General features: G+C 39.9%; 2 protein-coding genes across 3 annotated transcripts; both read right to left on the bottom strand.

The window, feature by feature from the left end:
* Window positions 1–1,663: 1,663 nt before the first annotated feature.
* On the bottom strand, window positions 1,664–5,483 carry popdc3 (popeye domain containing 3). Its single transcript, XM_058647165.1, has 3 exons — window positions 4,854–5,483; window positions 3,690–3,798; window positions 1,664–2,401 (listed from the first exon to the last, which is right to left on the bottom strand). The coding sequence occupies exons 1-3, from the start codon at window positions 5,357–5,359 to the stop codon at window positions 2,126–2,128; spliced, it is 891 nt and encodes a 296-aa protein (XP_058503148.1). The 5' UTR covers window positions 5,360–5,483; the 3' UTR covers window positions 1,664–2,125.
* A 7,753-nt stretch (window positions 5,484–13,236) lies between these two features.
* LOC131470825 (syntaxin-12-like) lies at window positions 13,237–21,371 on the bottom strand. 2 transcript variants are annotated; one of them, XM_058646832.1, is made up of 10 exons: window positions 21,226–21,371; window positions 18,232–18,356; window positions 17,983–18,052; window positions 17,126–17,225; window positions 16,127–16,264; window positions 15,772–15,815; window positions 15,346–15,451; window positions 14,683–14,755; window positions 14,518–14,600; window positions 13,237–13,706 (listed from the first exon to the last, which is right to left on the bottom strand). In XM_058646832.1, exons 2-10 carry the CDS (start codon window positions 18,317–18,319, stop codon window positions 13,614–13,616), a joined length of 795 nt encoding a protein of 264 aa, XP_058502815.1. In that variant the 5' UTR covers window positions 18,320–18,356; window positions 21,226–21,371; the 3' UTR covers window positions 13,237–13,613. The 2 variants fall into 2 exon arrangements, with proteins under 2 accessions (XP_058502815.1, XP_058502816.1); XM_058646833.1 differs by having other exon boundaries at window positions 21,294–21,351.
* Window positions 21,372–21,994: the final 623 nt, after the last annotated feature.

Raw genomic sequence — 21,994 nt, 5'->3', positions numbered from 1 at the left:
ACAAGATCAACACAGAGAGGGAGAGCAATAACGTCATGTTGTGTGACCATCGAGGATAAAAATCCACACAGGTAAATAGAGAATAATTTATTTCAACAGTAAAACATTACTTTTGACACACATTAAGCCTGTTTACAGTGATCTGATCTGTCAACATTGCACATTACACATTAGATCTTTAACAGCCACACACGTTTGTTTCACTTCATACATTCAGCAGCTACTTGAATAACCAAGTTAATTCAAACACATCTACCTCTTCTACTTCAATGCAAACACACACAAACTTTCACAAACTCTCCTCGGGTATTTACAAACAAGACAATGTAATCATTGTCATAATTCCTTTTTTGAGTGGTTGTAACTTCATAAATGTCTTGGACGCCTGTCATTCTTTGACCTGTTCAGCAATCATGTAATTCTCCAGTTTGATTTTTTTTTTACTGTAATGAAACAGACTGTAAATCAGTGAAAAGATGGGAGTAATGAAGTGGGGGACTCCTTTAATTAAACTACATAGGATTTTATTTTTTTACTCTACATACAGAAGCTCATCTACTTGTCCAATCACTACAGGCGTTCATTTCCTGCCAACTCCCATCAGACTGTAGAACAGCAGTGGCGACCACGATGTCATCAGGATGGCTCCCACCAGCCTCATTCCAATTATCACCACTAGACTGATTTGCATTATTACACAATACATGTAATATCTACTATTTATTAAAGTTATAGTTTATTATTATTCATCTAATTGAATACTGTGTTGCACTTATCAAACTATTTGTGTATGTACCATATTAATATGTGTACTTTATAAACTGCATTTGTCATATTGTTTTTATTTTATCTAACCATCGTTGCTTATCATCCCATTTATTGATTCAATTTTTTGTTTGATACTTATTTTGTACTTGGCCAACTTAAAACCCATTTTTCCAATGGGGATCAATTCAGGATTTGGATATTATGAGTTTACACTTGACCAAAATAATCGGATTTAAAGCTCCAAGATGCCGCTAGTGTCGCTACCACCCCAGATAAACCTTAACCTAAAAATCTTTGTTTCTCCTCAGTCATGTTTAAGGAAGCAACAATTTCCCACTTTTGGTATCCATGAAGTACATCTATCTATCTAGATAATGCCTGTTCGCTGCCATCTCACTTTACTAGTGTAGCTGTGCTTTCAACCTTCACTCGGTGTCATCACAGACATGAAAACAAAACACTACTGTTATATTTAGGAACACAGAGAATCATGTGTGAACTCATTTTGACAATGGACATTCATTTAAATTTAAATACTGTATTAAACACTGTAGCTTTAATAATGAAAGATCTGACCTTGTCATCGCTTATAGCCTCAATTAATAGCGACCAAAGTCTTCAGTCTGTCATGGGAACAGTGCATCATTCTAGCAGATTTACACTTTCTCTTTCTGAGGGTGAAATGTTATTTGGCAACAACGGCCACTAAAAGTGACAGCACAACTTGAACGTATCAGGGAATTGGAAGCCACGGTTCAGGATGGCACCCGTTCCTTCTAATTAAAGTTGCTCACAAGGTGCAAATGACAAAAAGCTTCCTCTGACTTCTGCAGTTTGCCTCCAGCTCAATCAGATAAAAACATTACAACCAAATTCACAGACACAGAGATGTTATGGGGGGTGGAGCTTTGGGCCAGAGGGAATGGGTGGGATGTATCAGTTGCATTTTGTCAGTGTAGCCTGCTCCTGCTATCTTTCCCACACTTACAGAATTAGGCTACCACGGTGTTGCCTATGGATTTAATAGGCTATCCGTTATGAGGCACTGTTCTCATGTATCAAAGCAGTTCCTTGCGAGTATTCTCTTGACCTGACTCAGCATGACTGGTGACAGGTCTGCCTGCTCCATCTAACTACGTGATATATTGAGATCTAATGATAATATGCAGATACAGTATGAGATTAGTTCAGTTGAAACCTACTTTCCCTAAATGGTTCACTCTTACTTTGCCCTACTTAAATAAAACTATATTTACATTACATTGCTGCACACACTGAGTCACTTCCAAGTGTTTAAAGCTTGGAGCAGAGTGTGTGTGTGTGTGTGTGTGTGTGTGTGTGTGTGTGTGTGTGTGAATCAGGCGGTTCTTCCCCCCTGCACTGGCACTTGCAGGACACCTGCTTTTTCTAATTCGGTCGCTGGCATGTGGCAGTAACTTGGTAAGCGGAGATCATAGCGGAAGCCGGACCTGTTGAGAGCCCTGTCGTTCAGGGAGTACAACTTCTCTGCAATGTCATTGCGCACAACCAGGGCGAAAATCTTGGCGACGTAGCGGTGCTTAGCAAAAAGCAGGTACAGTTTCTTCCTCCTCCACGCCACATACCGGCAGGGGTTATCAGCACGCAGAGTCACCTGTGGAGAAGAGAGCACTTAATAAAGAGACAGGGTGTGTTCAGGGAAAGATTGTGTTGTTTTTTTTTTTGATGTATTTTCTGGTTTCTTTGTTCCATATTACAAAGACATCATTGAGAGTGAATCATTATTGGTTTGTGGGCAAAACAAGACATTTGAAAACATCCACATTTCAAGGTTTGGGAAACACATTCGTTCCACATTTTCAGACATTTTCTGGACCGCCCGGACCACACTTTACACATTGATCGATAATCAAAATGATCATTAGTTAAAGCCCTACAATGGCCTCTACTGTTTCCCACAGATTCAACTGAATTTGTGGAGGTAGCGGAGGTAGCAAGCACACACATTCAGTTATTCTCTCGGGCTTGGTTGGGTTTGGACAGAAAATTGCTCACTCCAATGTGCACACAGTCTACTCTCATGCGTGAACAGAGCCCTGAGAGAAAGATACACAGACTCAGAGTGAGAGAGAACCACACTTCACACCACTCTCACCCAGAGTGAGAGAGAACTACACTTCACACCACTCTCACACAGAGGGGGCGCGATAGCTTGTGCGCGAGCAAGCAAGCACAAAGAACTACACACAGCTCGGCTCAACGGAGCTGAACACTTAAGTTATAGCTCTAGTTTGTTATGACAACTTTTTGGGTTAATTATGAAACTGTGTCAGAATTAATCAGACTGTGGTGGCGGTGCCACAGCCAGGATAATTAATGGGAAACTCTGTTCATCATGCTGTTAGTTACACCATAGCTGACAGTGGATTTCTAGGGCTGATCGTGAGCCAGATTTTACAACGTAAAAACATTCAATTAATTAGCTGATATTCTTTTAAAAAAGTATGCAAATTATATATTATACGAACACTTGCTTGGCCCATAAAATGTTGAAATGGGTTCATCACTGTTTCCCAAACCTCAAAATGATGTTCTCAGATGTCTTGTTTTGTCCACAAACCAAATGTAATCAGTTCTTATGATTTCTTATTCACATTTAAGAAATATTTCTGAAAAATCAGAAAACTTGTTGTAATCTTTAAAAAATACACTCGTTGCAGCCGTTATACATTGTAAGTTGTCATTTTGAGATAATATATATATATATATATATATATATATATATATTTTAGGATGCAAAGTAGTAAGATGCACTATTGTGTTGGGAGTCAGCAAGATTTAAGGACCTCAAGACAATCTGTAAATCTTGAGAGATGCTGTTGACAAAGACTTAAAGGGTTTCTTTTTTTTAAACCACGTGTGTATACATTTATAAAAAGAACCTGAAAGATGCCCTCCTCTGCTGGTCTGAGAGAGTCCCATTCAGGTGAATCCAGAAACTGGAATGGGTAGATGTAATGCAGAAACTCTCCATTTACCGTCACCTGCACTCTGTAGGAGAATGGACAGAAATTATATTAACTTCCCAGTGGGGACACGGTGCAACAATGATTCACACAGGATGTTAAACTCTGCTGGTGTTGTGTGATTAGGTGTTTAACAACGCCATATTTATTTGCATTATCTTGCTGTGAGACAAGTTTGTGTCACGTTGTCAACTGCTCACTCTCCTGGACCAGAGTGCTTAAAGAAAATCAGTGATTTTATGTTCAGATTTGACTGAACATAAACATAACAGACTTTTGCTGGTTCCCCACTGCCTTGTTTTCGCCTGTGTATCTCCTGTTGCCTCTCAGCACAGGGAGTGCGTAGAGCTGTATGCAAGATGCTCACTATAAGTACAACCAAGTTTCTTTTCTCACAATAGTACGTCCTTCACTCTTCCTTACTCAATTTTAAATAAAAATAATGTATAACCTAAATTTTAAATACATGAAACAAATCATCAGAAAACAAAGCTGAAATTTGGATGGGAAAAAGTTTCTTAGAAGCAGAATGCATAAACCTTAAATAAGTGATAATGAGCTAAAAAGCCATTGCTGATGAGTTCAATATTAATCATCCAATGCAATTATAAAAAAAATGGCAAAAAAATAAAACTGGTCTAACTTTAATTATGATTTAGTAGATTTTGGGGCCAATGTGTTCACTCAAATTTACTGTAAATACAGGTGCAGTGTGCAAGAATTAGTGACATCTAGTGGTGACGCCACAGACCATAACAAACAAAGGATTACTCTGCTTGTCCTATCCCCTTACCATATAAGGGAACTACAGTGGCCTTCATAATTCAGAAACGATATCATTCCTTTCAACAAGTATTAGCAAAATGCATTTGAGCTGCTGTAAAAACCGTGGTGGACGGTGCAAGGCCTTCAAAGCAAGGCAGTTTCCTTAGTAACTTATAAAGACTTTCTCATTTCAATTAACTCTCCTATATGTTACATACTGGACTTTTAACTCTGAACGTTAACTAATTTTAGTTTGTTTTAACAACGAAGCTTCTTCAAAGATACTTGCTATAGTTGAGCGTGAGATGGGGTCACCTGCCGGAAAGCAGCACCGACAGCTTATCGATGGCGGTTTTTCCCTCTACGGCGAAGCAGTGGTTCGCTTCTAAAGTGTGGACGACTCCGTCGCAGCAGGACACGATCTTCCCGAACAGGCTGAGCGACACTCCGAGCTTCTGAAACACGCACTGGTAAAGCTCCTGGAAGTCCGTGTCGAAGGAGACGCTCCGCAGACGGTAGGCGACGTGGAGCACCTGCCCCAAAGTGACGCCGAAGAGCGCGAAACTCCACAAGAACGAGTCGGTGGTGCAGGGGTCCGCCCAAGCCCACACGGTGGTGCAGAAGAAGCCCAGAGTGAGGAAGGTGAACAGGTAGAGGAGTCCGTAAAAGCTGCTGCCGCCCATGAAGCCGAAGACGAGGAAGATGTTGGCGAGGTGGAAGACGGCGCCCTCCGCGCCCTCCCTCCACTCCTCACACAGCGGGTACGTGGACGACACCTGCTCCACCGTAAAGTTCATAGCTTCGAAGTCCGGAGGCTCCATGTCTGTCTGAAGAAGAGTGACCGAAAACTAGCAGCAGAGTTGGGCGTAGATACATCCAGCGGCTTACGCAGTTGACGTACAACTTTAACTTAGGGAACAAAAAAATGCAGCGGAACGCACGGGAGTCATGATAGTGGAGTGTTGACACCAGACTGAGGTAAGCGCAGCGAGAGAGCAGCAGAGATACGAGCACCGGAAACAGAAAAAAATAATAGTTCATATTCATATTTGTTTATCTTTGACTTACATTTCATATCCGGATAGAACTATCCTGTTGTATAATAGTAACAAATAATGTCTCCTGTTATATAAAACAAATAACATATGCCCTCTATATAGTATGTCATATATTACTATTGTAATGATAATAATTGTTATTATCATTATCATCATTATTATATGTATTATTATTATCATTATTATTACTATTATTACTACAGGCATGTATCAAAATAAAAAAATACTATAGTTTTGTATTTTCAAATACTGAAAATACTACTTTCTCCAGGTGGGGAAAGTGCAGGGAAAGTGCAGGTTGAAGAGTAAGGGGTTGTCAAAGAGTACTGAAATATTCTACTATATTACTAAAGTACCACTATTTTTAATACATTTTACTTAAGTACAAGTAAAAGTACTGGTCTAAAAATTTACTCGAGTTAAAGTAAAAAAAAAATAATAATAACTTGTTTAAAATTTACTCAGAGTGATAGTTACTTAGTTGGGCTTCATTCTTGTGTCGTGCAAAAAGGACAAAGGGTCACAAATCTCACATGAATTGTTTTTAAATAAAGGTAAACCTTTACAAATTAAATTGCTGACATAATAAAATGTGTAAACACATAATGTATCAGTCAAAATGGGTCAAATGTCACAAATGCTTTAACGCACTCACTCAGGGACCTTCACCTGTCCTTATCATTCTCATGTCCTCATCATTCACTGCCAAATTTCCCGGCGCATTTATTTTATTTATTTATTTTTTGAATTCAGGCCAACATTTTGGAAGTGAAATGGGCTTGGATGGTTGCCAGTTTAAATCCCATATTTAAAAAGTAATTCCCAGTAATGATATTGTGCTGCTGCAAAATGTGGACCAAATGTGGCTTGACATTATAGTCTAGTCCAGTCGAGTTTTTTTTTTTTACATTAAACTAAAATTTTAAACATTAGGTTGCCAGATTTCCACGATATTTAAATATACAGTAATTTAAAAAGTAATGAGATTTTATTGAAAAAGAATAGTGGTTCTAAAAATGAATTGTGAATGTGAAGTTGTGTCAATAGTGTGAACACAGTAGGGCTGCAACTAAAGGTTATTGTCATAATTGATCACTCTATCAATTATTTTCTCCAAGTTTGGTCCATAAAATGTCAGAAAACGTTGAAAAATGTTGATCAGTGTTAACCAAACCTGGAAATGATGATGTCACCAAATGTCTTGTTTTGTCCACAAACCAAAATGATTCAGTTTTAATGATTTCTTTGTGATATGGAGCAAAAATATTTACATATAAGAAGCTGAAAAATGAGTTGATGATTCGTTTCGAGTAATCGACTGCAGCCCTACAACACAGTATATTTGTCTTGGCTCTACTGCACAGTGGTTTAGTGAAAGGAAAGATAAAATAATAAATTAAAGTAAATGGGAAGTAACAGCTTGTAAATAAGAGAGCAAGTGTTCTGATTTCTTCACACATCCTCATTAATCAGAGCGTGTGAAGGTTGTGAGTGTGAGTGATCTTTGTGGACCAGAATAGCTGCAGTACTCCCTCTGTGTACCTGGTCAAGGTGACTGTGACTCTTTTTTAAGAGGGGGGAGAAAGTAAGTGAGTGAGTGAGTGTGGGTGGTAGCATATGTCTGTATATCTAGGGCAGCAATGAGGGACAGAGAACCCCTGGGTGAACTTCACATCATGTCAGACATGGGCATCTGGAGCGAAACATTCATCCCAGTCTGGCCCAGATTTTTCAGACGAGGGGTTAATGATGAGGGAAAGCAGCAGGACAGCAGAGGCGCCACATGTCACATATGGAGCTATTTTTATTAGGTTTGAGTGTTTATGTGTGTGAGTCGGGGGGGGTGTCTCTGCATTCATTTTTGAGTGCATGCACAAGCCTAGTATAGAGGGAATCATGTCCATGCCATCACTGTCACCTATTTTTAGATTTCTACCCTGGACAGTGTGTGGGTCGTTATGATAATATGTACAAAAGGGACTGTGGGTGGGCAAACATGCCTGCCTACGTTTAAGTCTGGGATCAGAGTGGCAGTCAGCATTAATGTTGTTATGTATGCAGGGGACTATGGCTGCATGTGTGTCAGATCTCTTACCAACTTCCCCAAAACATGCACATGAGAACAAATATCAGTTATGTACCACCTCCAGCAGATAAGCTCTGGTGTTAGCTGCTATTGGTCTCATATTTTTAGCCATCCCTGGATAGAGTGCTAACTGTATTGGCACAGAACCAGTGACAGGGTCCCACTCTGGTGCCAGAAGGTGTCAGGTTTAGTGTGTGTTGAAGTGTCGTCCCTTTGGTCCTTGTATCAAAACAACCCAGTAAATCCGTCTGGATGAGGCCAGTTCTCAAGGCATTTCTGGTGGTTATATTTATTCAGATAATTCCTGCTGCTACAGAGTTATGGTTCTGGTGACTTCTTATTCCATGGCAGCTGTGGGCCACACTCAGTGATTCAGTGGATGTTTTTTAAGCTTGTAAATGATTGCAAAGTGCAAGCAGCATCAGCTCAGTACCTGAGCAGACTGACAGACTCGATCGAGGTTAGTTCGGAATGCACCTTGCTTTCTCTCGTGATAGATTCCTAACGTTGGCATAGAAATGAGATGCACTTTTGGCTGGTCACTGACAGCCAGTCTATCCAGTCTACAGATGTGTAGTGACATGCCTGTTCGGTATTTCTCGCAGAATCTTCAAGCAGTGGTGCTGTTGTGCCAGTGTGACATTTGTGCAGCCCATATATTCATGCAAAGTCAATCCATCCATCCATTTTCTACCACTTTATCCTCCACAGGAGGGTCGAGAGGGATGCTGTGCCAAATGATCTCAGCTGACATGGGGCAATAGGCGGGGTACATCCTGGACAGTTCAACAGTCCATTGCAGGGTCACATATAGAGACAAACAACCATTCACTCTCACGCCTACGGTCAATTTAGATTGTCCAATTTACCTAATGTCCATAATGCATGTTTTTGGACAGTGGGAGGAAGCCAGAGAACCTGGAGAAAACCCATGCACACATAGGGAGAACGTGCAAACTCTATGCAGAAAGTCTATTGTTCCAACCCCATTACAGACAGAATTATAATGTTTGTCTTTACATTTACTCTTTGTGAACACAAGGCCTATCTGAGTCCACAACTGTAGTCTACATTTATCCGAGGGCAGGCGGCAACCACTATCTGACCTTTAAATGTCTTTAAATTACCAGCCGTTCTGGTGAAGTGCACAAAAAGAGGTTTCTGGCTATCTGATGTGAGGGTAATGTCAAAGAATTTCTTAAGCCTTTCCTTTCTTGACAAACCCCATCACACATCAGTTTAGAGTCATGAAAATCTGCTGCTTTCCGTTTCACACAATCAGCAGAGCCTCCGACGCCTCTCTCCATACACGTCGCTGTCATTCTTCCTTGTTGTTTGTTCATCAGCAAGACAGATCAGCGCCGATTATGTGTGTTCAAGTATTTGCAGCGGAGGAAATGAAAGAAGAGCATGGACAATGGGTTCAGCCCCCCAACAAAAGAATATGGATAGCAGATTCCTCCTCCTTTTATCCTCCTTGCTTTTCCAAAGACATGCACACAGGCAATTTTTATCCAACCTTTTTTCCAGAGTTACCCAAGAGACTTCTCTTTTCTTCCTTTCCCTTTTCAAGGAACAAAAACTTTTTTGAATCCAAAGGCCAGGTGAAGAGAGGAAGACAAGATTACCACTGTTACATGGACCTTTTCATGTCTGCTTTTTAGTCCATAAAAATGACAAATGCTGCATATTCAAGCTACCATTTATTCACATGAACATCATGAATCTACCAGACAATTATTACCTGAGATATATATTCTTGAAACATCGTGTCCTCATCATTCACTGGTTTATGTTGGACGCCAATAATCAGACAGTTGACCTTATTCTGAATAAGAATCCTCGGATCTTTGATGCATGAGTCACTGTGTATGTCTAGCTGCCCTTGACTCAGTTTCCGCTGTCTGGAGATCAGTTACTATAGTGCCGAAGTTATTAACAAGATCAGCATCCAAGTGCCTAATGAACAATTCCAGCTGCCAATCTCAATGGTGTCCACTTCTGTTCTGTATCCCCTATTTTCTTCTAAATGGGAAGATAATTTACAAAATTAACATCACATGCTATTGAGGAGAATCTGAAACTCACGTCTGAGGAAAATGTTAACTGTTGTTTAACTATTTTTCTTATAAAAACGAGTTGCTCAAGGGTGGCTATTCAATATATTTTTACTCACGGGTTATATTCTACACATATGTTGGCTGAAGACAGATGAGGAGAAGGGGAAGGTGTGTTAGGAGGCAGTGGGACAGAAGGAAGGGTAGGACTGTGGGGGTACTAGAGAATAGGGACTTTAAATGTAGGAAATATGACCTCGCTGATATGATGGAGACACGGAAGATAGATATATTATCTGTGCAAGAGACCAGGTGGAAGGGAAGCCAGGCCTGTAGCATCGGAGGCGGATTCAACCTGTTCCATCATGTTTTAACTAGAAAACGTGGCCACTCTTTAATGGTAGGGTTTGTGAAGAGTGTTCCAGAGGTGACGAAGGTGCCAGACAGAATCATGAGTTTGAAGATAGAAACTGAAGGTGAGATTGTTGAATGTCCGTGCTTAGTTCCCACAAGTTGGCTGTCAGTTAGAAGAGAAAGAGGAGTTCTGGACTAAGTTGAATGAAGTGGTAGAGAGTGTTCTCAGGGGACAGAGAGAGTGAGAGTGGTGATTGGAGCAGACTTTAATGGGCATGTTGGTGAAGAGGAGGTGTCGGGAAGGCATGGGGTCAAGGAGAGGAAGGTGGAAGGACAGACGGTTGTGGATTTTGCGAAAAGGATGGAAATGGCTGTTGTAAATCTGTACTTCAGGAAGAGGGAGGAACATAGGGTGACCTACAAGAGTGAAAGAAGACGCTCACAGAGTAGACCATTTACTATGCGAGGTGATGCCAGGGGACAGTGAGGCTAGGCAGCATTGGATGGTAGTCTGTTGGATGATTTTGGAAACCAAGTAGAGGAAGCAAGAGAAGGTGGAGCCAAGGATTAAACGGTTGGAGCTGAAAAAAGAAGACTGTTGTGCAAAGTTCTGGAAGGAGTTGCGACAGGCTCTTAGAGGTAGTGAGGAATTACCAGATGACTGGAAAAGTGCAGCTACCGTGGTGAGGTATACAGCCAAAAAGGTGTTTGGTGTATTCTCTTGACAGAGGAGAGAAGATGAGGAAACATGGTGGTGGAAAGATGAAAGAATCCAAAGTAAGAGGATGGCATGGAAAAAGTGAGCCAAAGAAAGTAGTCGAGGACTAGGAGTCTAGGTGTGCAGTTAAGAGAGAAGTGGAAATGACAAAGGAAAAGATTCATCGTGAGGTGAATTTTCTGATTGTGATTGCTGACATATCAGCTCTCAATAACAGGGCGATTTGAGCGTGCTCAGACAAATGTTCACGGCATCATATTGAGTCATGGCGGGGGCGCAGCAGATGACCTTACAGAGATGTTGAGGACCACTCAGTTCTCCTCCACAAGCACAAGACGGTGTGTAGTCAAGACAACCCTTATGCAAGCCTCATTACATCCTACCACACTCTCCTCTCTCACTTAATGTCTATTCTGTCCAACACCTACGAGGCTAAGTGTCTCATTCAGATGTTTCAACGTTTCATCTGCAATTTGTAACATCTTGACCTCTGAGGACACAGAGGACATATCTACAGTACAATAATAAGACACTCTAGTTTGGTTACTGTTTGGATCTCAATCAGTTGATCCAAATTGCAAGTACTTAAGTCTTTCATCACAGCTGTTCTGGTTTCATTTTAGTGTCTTCAAGTGCAACTGAGGGCTGATTTCACTGGCAATCAAATCAGACAAGCAATCGGCCGAGCAGAGCTACTGCTGGGAATACACTTCTGCACTAAAGTTTGCCCTAAGTTAAATTTATCAGAAATGAAATCCACAACAATGACAATTTTGTGAGAATTGAGAGACAGAATATAGGAGACATCCCTAATCTCACCCCATGTCACTTATACGCTACCAAAGGCTTCGTAGTTTCAGAGCATCACTGCATGAACCATGAAGTCCACTTGTGCTTCAGGGAGACCGTAAAGACAGAGCAAAGGAGTTACAGAAAGTTAAACACAGGACAGCAGAAAACATGGGTTGGCTATAAATTAAGTGCAACAGTCTTAGAGTTTCTCAATTCTCTAGTGGGCAGACATTTGGGGGTGGTGTGGGCATTCGTTCTGGTTCAGTATAGGTTCTCAGGTCCCCTTTTGCCCGAGGCTCCTCAAACTCCCTTGAAACACCTCTGACAAAGTCAACCATCCTCCATTTAGGTCTCAGTGATTGGAGCACTTAAAGCTGCAGTAGGTAGGATCTCTGGAAAAATAGTATATTGTTAAATTGTATCCATAGGTTATTAAAAGTCTCAGGTTTCTGTCCATATTGACAAATTTTAGTGTTTATTGTTAGTGTTTATTGTTTTATATACACTATTTGGACACAAGTATTTGGCCACACCTACTGAGTATTGAATTCAGGAGTTTAAATCAGGCTTTGGGCTAGACCCCTTATCTCCAAACTTAACGCTTCAGTGTACCAAGACATTTAGGACAATGCTGTTTCCAACTCTGTGGCAACAGTTTGAGAACTCCAACATTATTGCTCCCCATTGCACAAAGCTGGGACTATAAAGACATAGTTTGACAAGTTTGGTGTGGAAGAACTTGACTGGCCTGCACAGAGCCCTGACCTTAACCCCAACGAGCACCTTTGGGGGAAACTGGACCAGAGATTGCGAGCCAGGCCTTCTCGTCCGACATCAGTGCCTGACCTCATAAATGCTCTACAGAATGAATGGACACAAAGTCTCCATAGAAACATTTCTAAATCTTTGAGTAAAGTCTTCCAAGAAGCTGTTATAGCTGCCAAAGGAGAACCAACGCCATATTAAAGTAGTGTGTGTATTTAAATACATCATTACAGTCCCTGTTGGTGTAATGGTCAAGTGTACAAATACTTTTGTCCGTATGGTGTACGTGTTATTTAATGTTTGTAACACTTTTAGTGGACATCTTTTAGACCTCCTGTTGGCAGAGACCATCAGCATCAGGACAGATTTATTTACATATCCACATTTATAAATCTAAGGCCTAGGTTGAAAAATACCATAATTACCCTTCACAGCAGTGTAAAATCAATCAAATCAATGAAACCATTCTTTTCTTTCATTCAAAAAAAGGGATTTTAATAACACTTTTCTATTTAGTAGTTGTATTGGTAATAGCTTTGTGTACTTTTATGTAGTGCATTTCCTTCATGGTAGTAACAGTCATACTAAAGTAGATGATGGGGCTGGGGCTTTCTCTCTCTGGTCAAAATCCAACTGACCCTCACTGTGGTTAGCTCACCCTCTGGTGGACAAAATGGGACATGATATCAGCTGGTGGAATAGCATTACATTGTCTTAACAGCAGGACACACATTCAGTAAGATGCTCCTTTTATCAGGAGATCACTAAGTATTCTAGCGTTCAAACAGTACAGGGTTACACTGTGTGTGAGTACAAAACATGTGCATCGTTGGCCATGATTATACACACACGGCTTCAGTAATACAAATAAGATTTGTACTGGGATTTTATTTCTCATACTGACGTACAGTGTTACTCACACATAAACACAGAGCCATCATCCAATATTTTAAGGCTACATCTTATATTGTCAAATTTAAATGGTACTTTGTAATGACTATGTATCAGTGCTGTTTAATGGCAGTAGCAGTGTGCTAGGAAGTAGTCTTGAATAGTAGAAGTCTGAACATGGAAAACAAACGATTGGAAATATTAAATATTGACATTGTGTTGCTCACCTCTAAACACACAAACTGAACGAAAGAAACCAACTGTTGTACACATTCACTTGTCTCACATGAACACACACACACACATACACACACTGGAAGTCATCTGATGGTATCGTATTGCGCTGGTCTTCTTTCATTTGATGGCCTGCCAGATGATGATGATGAAGACGGTGAGCACAAGCGACAGCACCATGGCCACGATGCACAACCTCTTCCGGGATTTCCTCTGCACACAACAGAAATCACATCAGTAGTAAATAGTAAATAAGTCACGATCACTTCTTATTTTTTTACCAAATCCTCCCCTCAAATATCAAATATTATATATAAGTAAGTAAAGCAAATGACGTGAATGTCGAGTCTTTGAGTGACTGATGTTAATTATTATTATGTACAGTACATTGGGAGATATATGTCCGTATCAGTATAGAGCAACTACAATCCACATGGGGTTTCGATTCCAATATTGTTTCCATTATTTCTAGGGCTTTTCATCTCTTAAAGTCATTACTAAAAACCTTAAAACTTGTTTTTAGCGTAATGCTTTTATATTTTATAATATGTAATTTTGTGATTTGTAAGGTGTAAGGTGTCTTTGAGAATCTTTGAAAGCTCTGCATGAATAAAATATTATTATTATACTTCAGGGTTCCCACATTGGTTGACATCAAATTCAATGACTTTTCAAGGATTTTCCAGGACCAATTTTCCTCCTTGGGATCTTGGTCAAAGTTAGTCTTTGTCATTTTCTTTGGTGAGACAGAGATCTTGGAATTTGAAATTTCTGTTGTCATCCACAACACCACAAGTAATTATGACACAATGTTTGTTCTGCGTAGGCCTACAAACATCAAGGAAAACAGGGAGCATGAAACAGTAGGTGGTGTCATAACAAACAAGGGAGACATTTACCCAAATATCAACGTAACTTCTCTCTTGCGATTTTCAAAAACTTTCAAGGGCCTTGAAAACAATTTTTTTCAACTTCACAAACTCCAAAAAGGACATGTGGAAACCCTGATTATAGTTATTATTACCTGATAATAGACTGCCTTCTGCAGCTGCACCGCCCCTCTGTCCACATAAACCTCAGCATGCTCCACATTGGCCTCAATGCTGTCTGTTAATGGGAACACAGTGTCATTGTACACACATGTACAAAGAATGAGCTCAGCGTAAAACAGAATTTCCCTCTGCCTTACCGATCATATCTCCCTGGTCATGGATCATCACAGCCAGGTCCTTGAAGATCTGGTTCACGTCCATGATGTCGGCCTGGAGAGAATGTCCACAGTATGAGTAGTTGGCACTCTCACGTAGTGTTTATCACTTATAGGGCTGCAACTAACGATCATTTCCATAATCGATTCATCTGTCGATCATTGTCTTGATTAATCGACTAGATGTCTGGTCCATAAAATGTCAGAAAATGATGACGTTTTGTGTACAAATCAAACAGATTCAGTTTTAATGATTTCTTTGTTATGTGGAGCAAAGATACTAGAAAATATTCACATTTAAGAAGCTGAAAAATCATGAAACTTGTATTAATTCTTTAAAAAAATTACACTCAAACCGATTAATCGAGTAATAGTTTCAGTTGTAACCACTCATAAATAGATCAATGCACAGCAGTGTGGCTGTGGCTTGCCTCAGTGTGATAAAGCATTAATTAAAGCCAGGAAGTCTCAAGTTGGCCACAACTGCTCAATCAAAATGTGAGAATTAAACTCTACATTTCAGATAGGGATACGGGACAACACTCAAAGTGTAGAACAATAAAGAAATAGAGATATACAATGTTCTGATTGACAGTGTGACAGCGTTGCTGCTTCTGTGGGAAATCTTGCAGTTGAACTCTGTACCTCCAGCTGTCTGATGTTCATCTCTCGCTCCCTGATGATCTCCAGGTCCTCCTCTGTGATGGACGGTTCCTCCGTCTGAGTCTGGTTCTGACCCCATTCATCCTCCCTGCAAAGTCATACACATAATGTCACAATAATAATTTATTTACACACTAGAAACTCTCTCTACAACTGCAAAACTGTAAAAATGTATTTACACTCTAGATAGAAATAGAAACTTGTGTTTCTAACGTTAATATTTCTGACCAGTGTCCTGGCCGATCAATGTGTCAATATTATGTCCCAGTTACAGCACCACATGGTGGACACAGGGAGCAACAACATCAGCTTAAATCCCAGCAACTCTACAGCTCATCCAGTGCTGTTTGCATCTATTTTCTTTTTAAAATGCAACATTTGGACAAAAAAAAGTCTCCTCCCACTTACTTTTCAAATGTCACCAGCTGTTCATTCACATTTTCTCCATCTCCCTGTAGGCAAATGAGTTCCATCAAGATCAGTCAATTCTCCATCATGTATACATATTAATTATTAGGAGTAAAGGAGTTATCCTTGTGTGTCTCTTTTTTCTTATTTTTTTAATTTATCTTCGACTGCTTTATCCTCCACATGAGGGGCTGTTGGTGCCTATCCCAGCTGACATAGGGCAAAAGGCGGGGTACTGTCAATTTAGAGTGACCAATTAACCATGCAGAAAGGCCCCTGTTCCGACCGGGTCACAAACCCAGGTCTTTTTGTACTAATATCCCTTTTAAGAGTAATATTAGGGGCTGGTATTCACCATGACTCTGGATCCAGCTCGAGCTCTGGCCACTGACTCCTTCTCTTTCTCCGCTGCTCTCCGCTGCACCACCTGGAAGTTGTTGAGGGCTGCAGAGAAATCGTTCATCAAACGTTCCCTCTGCAGCTTCTGCTGCCTCTGGAAGAAAGAAGAGAAGGGACATTTAAAGAAAGCATCAGTGTTATTACAGCAATAGATGTCAGACACAGAAATGCAACTGCAGCCCCAGAAGCATTCAAGTAGAGTGTGTTTATTTTAGTTTGTCTTAATGTTTTACCATGGGGAAAATGCAATGAAAATAACGTTGTTCCAAGTTTTTATAACAATTTATTTGTTATTTGTTGAGGTGATCTTTACAGATGCTTGTGTTTATTGTTTTTTATGTTCATTGTAACCATGGTTTTTAAAAGTGCTAAATAAAAAAAAAGGGTTTACTTACTACTTCACTGTGTCATCATTGACACTGAGGATGTTGGATCAGTTATACAGTGAAATCAACTCATCAAATCTAATACCTTATTTCAATGATAATTAACCATAACTATTTGTTTAACATCTGAATATGTTGGTAAATGTATAATCGCTCTCCCCACAGTTGAGAAAGTGGGTGTTTGTGCTGTGTACCAAAAATCCCAAAATAATCTCATCAGCCTCACATGTCATATTATGTTATTTATTCTTTCTCTGTTTAATCTCTAAAGCATTTTAAGAAAAAAATGATTTGATGCAGTGCGTGTGACTGTTGTTCAGCTGCAGGTTCAGAACCATGGACAGCACATTTTTGCTACGTGAGTTGGTTCAGCGCTGTCCATAGTGCTGAACCTGAGTGAAAGTTTAGTTTCTTAGTCTGAAGTTTTTCTTTTTGTGGCTGTACATGGCACATTCACAGACACAAGGAAATGATAGATTTACAAACATTTTTAAATGCTTTCTGTCTAATGACAGTAGGAACTTCATCAACAACATCAACATGTGTCACAACAGCATTTAAAGACCGACCTGCTCTGATGGAGACAGCGGTGGGGGCAGTGAGCCAAGCTCCTTCAGGTGTCTGTTGGTTTCTTTAGCCAGCTGGTTGGTGTAGTGCTGTAGCTGTTGCCTGCAAGAGAACCACAAACACTGCTACCAGCACTCTTTCAGGACATAATGTGAGTTCATGTGTGAGCGCATTACCTGTGCCTCACACACACATGAGGCAGGCAGCACAGCGTCAGTGAAAACATGGCTGCCAGGTCGCAGTGCACTTGGAAAAACAGACTTAACAAAAAAGTGCCCACCTAATAAAATCAGCACCGTACTGTTGGACAGTGTTTTCTGACTGGAAAGTGAGACTGTAATCTGCTCGCTCTCTTGCACCAAGGTCCATAGAGAAAATCAGCAGTTTTACATAAAGGCACAAAGAGTTTATGATCCACCGCTGCCTCCACCATTAAATTCAAATGTGTTCTTTTATGACTTCAGTACTTGGAAGCCTTTGTTTTTTTTCGCTTTATCAAAGTGACACAAACTTACTAAAGGAAGGAGGAGTAGAGCTGCAGCTTCGGTGTCCTTGCATGCTTAAAATGCATGCTTTTTTTCTCTATATGGACTTTGGTGTGAGATTGTGAGGAGTATACAAAGCAAAGCACACCAATTTCTAGTCAGAAAATAAGCCGTATAATGACAAGATAAAGCACCAAACCTATTCTTAAGATAGTGTAGACCTAAATTGTCAATAAGTGATCCTCTTCTTAATTGGCCCAAATCAGGTTTTTTTTTCCTGATTTCCCTGCTGGCAGCCATGTTTTCACTGAGCATGTACCCATCGGCACAACAAAACCTGAGATAATGCCCTTTAATGTCGGGCCAGTACTCACAGCTTCTCCTGGAGCTTCAAAGTTTCCTGTCTTGTCTCCAGTTGGTGAAGAAGGTTTTTGATCTGACCAGCTACAGAGAGACAGAACCACATCGGTGAATAATACACTGATACAAATTTAAAGTGCTCTTTCAGGTTAGGGTTAGACACTTAGTTGTGATGGTTAAGGGGATGATAAGGGGGTAGGGAATGTATTAACCCTAACCCTGTATGTATGTGTGTGTGTGTGTGTGTGTGTGAGAAAACTCACAGTTTTGGTTGATCTTCTGGATGTTGGCACTACATGCCTGGATCAGGCTGCTCATGTCCCGTGGCTGGGACCAGCTGCTGTCTGACATCCTGGCTGCAGATGTAACACTGCTAAGGTAACGCAAGCTAAACACAGTTACACAGAGAGAGGAATGGTTAGGAATAGTTGGAAATATTTTGTTATTACAACTCAGCAAATTTCCCTTTTATTTAAGTATTATTGTGTTCAAATTTTAAAAATTACATTTCACTATATGTGAACTAAAGCACTAAAATATAATATAATAAAATACATTACTTCTGAGGCTGAGAAACACTGTCAATTCTTTAAATGCAGTGGTGCAGGAAGTAAACAGAACCCATACCTTCTAATCTATTACTATTTTGTAAACAAATATAAAGCCCCGCATTAAATATTTGTTGAATATTCATCTATTGTATAGTTTTTGTATAGTCACACATTATTTAGGATTTTTTACATGTATATTAACATTTAAGCAACATGTCATAACTTGTAGAGGCTGAATAATATTTCTGACCAGGGCTGAAGTTGGTTATTGAATTAGACAACTATTGCGAAATCGTATTATATTATATTACAGTATATACAAACTGCGCAATACAAACAGCGGCATGAAAAGTTCAACGTTCATCTCTGAAAACTGGGTCTTAAAATTTAAATCCTTTTGACTTAATACTGACATCACCTGTAAAGCACCTATATACTTAAGAAAATGTACTTGGTTAAATTCCACCACATCAAATCAGTTTAATTTAAAATCTCCAGTTTCCTCAAACATCCGTCCAAACAAGAGAGAGATGTCATATTAGTATTCATGTAATAAACTTTACTACAGCCTTCAGATCCAAAGTGTATATTATAGTACATTATTTTATTTATAGCATGTTATGTTGTGGTTTACGACATTCCAGTTTCACTGCACTTGAATAACAATAACAACTCAGATTGCAAAATTCTTGTGGCCCAGACTTGACTCTTCTCACGTGACCCACATACCACAGGGGAGGATGACGTTTCCTACTTCATTCATTTGCCACATGTCAATATTGTGCTGACACACATTTGTCTTAATACAATCAGGCCTTATTTATCATTTATCACATGGCCAACTTTAGGGTAACGGCCAGATTACACATTGCCAAGAGCTCTACATACTGTATGTGCCAAAACGGAATCATTAGAGCCATATTTGCCGTGCACATTTCACGTGCGGGCCACTTGAGGCTCACATCCAGTTTTGTCTGGACCACATGACAGCCAGCAGTTTGTTGCCTGAAGTGGCCTGTATCTGCATGCTGTCTGGGAACAAACAGGCATGGATACAACTACATACAGTATACAAAAACTAAAAAAAAGATATGTACAGTACACACAAACTACAAAATACAGCAGCCACACCACGTATCAAAATAAACAACTGTATTTGTGTTTCTTCAAAATACTAAAAAATACTCAGATTCAATCAAGGAACTCCTTTAAGTAGTCCTTTAACTGATTCATTGTGGACTTCATCACAATGAATCAGCACACAATCCAAAATGGATGATCTGATGACACCAACGGTGTGTTTCATCACAGTACAGCTGCATAATTAACTGTCATTGGTGTGTGTGCACAACATCAGGTAGTCATTTAAATTTAAACATCCTATTAGCGTCCAATTCAATAATTACTTCGAAGCCAATAATCATGAAATGATGACGTGACCCTGTCCAGTTTACCACAGCCCTTGCTGGAGAATTCAAAATCTAGAAGAGATACTGTAAGTGATTATAACTCCAGTCGCTAAATGGAGAACAAATAAATAAATAAATAAATGTAGAAAAGGGTAACTCAAGTGTGGCTCTGAAAGCCTGTGACTGTCACTGTGTTGCTATGAGTGACTTTAACAAGTGCAGGCAAATAAAAGTAGGCACCAAGCAACCTGCAGCAGCAACTCATGTATTGTATTGTTATGATGTTGTGTTGTTTCAAAGAAATTCTATCGTATATGAGTATTTTACAGTATTTTAAACATGACATTGAAGTCTTTTTATACAAACTATGAAGGCATTTTCGTCATCTCAATAAAATACTATTTGAAATACGTATTTTAAATGAATGTAATCTTAAATACTGCCCATCCCTGGGAATAAAGGCATCTATAATCAAATATAGTGACAACAAAAACATGTCACAACTAGTGCTGCCACTCTTCTTTGTCCAATACTATACCAACACTTCAACTTTAACTATATATCAATAATACTATCAGTCTGATATAGGAGGTAGTCAAGGGAACTACTGAACAGTAGGTCAAATCAGAACCCAGAACTTTAAAAACAGTTTGGGAAACACTGCGTTAAAGTCACCTGTCATGTGATATTAGTATATAGTAATTGTGAGCAATATTGGACTGATACTGGCCGAGAGGAAAGGAATTCGGGTTCGTAATCGGAAGGTCACTGGCTCAATCCCAGGACTCAGTCTGTGTGTTTACTACTGATGTGTAAATGCAGAGGATACATGCAACATTTCTGATTCTAGTATGAATACTGAGTATCCTTATTAACAGCAATAACAATCTGTGTTTTCTCTTCCTTTTTTCCACTGTGAAAAATTAAGAAAAAAGAACAAAAATATCTGAAAACTGATCTCCAGTAACAGCAGCTCAGTTAACGGGACAATGAGAATATACAGACTGAGGCCAAACCCAAGTCATCACGTGAATAGATGAGCAGGGAAGCAGCTCGGCCTCCTTCAGGCTCCTGCTGCTGCTGCTGCTGACAGCACAATACAACAAGTACCACAAACACGTATTTACTTCAATAATAAATAAACCTCACACGGGAATAAACATTGTCATGTCACTTGAATCATATTGCGCCTAAATAACATAATTACTGCGAGTCTGCTGCATGAGAGAGAGTGTAAACACTAACATTAGACGTGTTTTTTTCTACATTAGAGCATTAGAGCAGAGATATATCTTACTTTGCAGTAACGTGGTGTCTCCACACACTCACAGAGACACACAGAGGCACAGAGTGGGTCGCTCTTACGTGGCTTCAGATCACAGCGATGTTTCTGTGTCACATACAGACTGAGGAGAGGAAAACACAGCCCCACTGTGACGTCACGCGTTCGCGGCTCTGTAATCCGACGGTTTCCACGGTGCGTTCACTGTCCGCGGGGAAAAGTTGGTCAACACAATTAGAACTGCGTCTCATGAGTGTGGCGGTTTAGGGAATGTAATGTCCAAAAATGCTGGGGGGGAGAGAAATATAAAGGCTACGGCCGACACCGCTGCAGTGTTACACTTTTATACTCTGTGTGTGTGTTCTGTTTTAAGCGATCAGTTAAGTCATTTCAAAAGAAGAATCTCGTCCCGTGCAAAGAAGTAGTGACAATAACATTAATAAACTTAATTCAAAATAAAATACGACTCCTAAAACATCAAAACACCAGCGACTTTAAAGGCAAAATAGAAACAAAATATTTCATCTTTAAAGTCACGCCCCCAAAGAAAACTATAAAATACAATTTTCTGAGGCTGACCCTGAATGCAACACTCACACAACACTGCTGTGGTGCTCTTTTTAACCTAGATTTCAAGGTAGGCCTGTAAGAATGTGTGTCCTGACCTCACTCCTGACCCCTGCAGTTATGTGGCTTTGAACCCCAGAATCAGAATCAAGTCCAATATGGAAAGTTGCTTATCACATAATACTTTTGTATTATGCCTTTTTATGCCAAAATTAGG

The sequence above is a fragment of the Solea solea genome, chromosome 13 (genome assembly GCF_958295425.1).
Source record: "Solea solea chromosome 13, fSolSol10.1, whole genome shotgun sequence".
NCBI lineage: Eukaryota > Metazoa > Chordata > Actinopteri > Pleuronectiformes > Soleidae > Solea > Solea solea.
Note: the sequence above shows the minus strand (reverse complement) of the source record. Positions and strands in the feature narration are given on the sequence as shown.

Coding starts and splice junctions, on each gene's coding strand:
- LOC131470825 (XM_058646832.1), bottom strand. CDS start 18,319: ATGTCAGACAGCAGCTGGTCCCAGCCACGGGACATGAGCAGCCTGATC. Junction 18,053..18,231: donor CCAGAAGATCAACCAAAACT/GTGAGTTTTCTC, acceptor GTCTCTCTGTAG/CTGGTCAGATCAAAAACCTT. Junction 13,707..14,517: donor AGAAGGCAGTCTATTATCAG/GTAATAATAACT, acceptor TGTTGTGTGCAG/AGGAAATCCCGGAAGAGGTT.
- popdc3 (XM_058647165.1), bottom strand. CDS start 5,359: ATGGAGCCTCCGGACTTCGAAGCTATGAACTTTACGGTGGAGCAGGTG. Junction 3,799..4,853: donor TCGGTGCTGCTTTCCGGCAG/GTGACCCCATCT, acceptor ATTCTCCTACAG/AGTGCAGGTGACGGTAAATG. Junction 2,402..3,689: donor CAGAGGAGGGCATCTTTCAG/GTTCTTTTTATA, acceptor TCTTCTCCACAG/GTGACTCTGCGTGCTGATAA.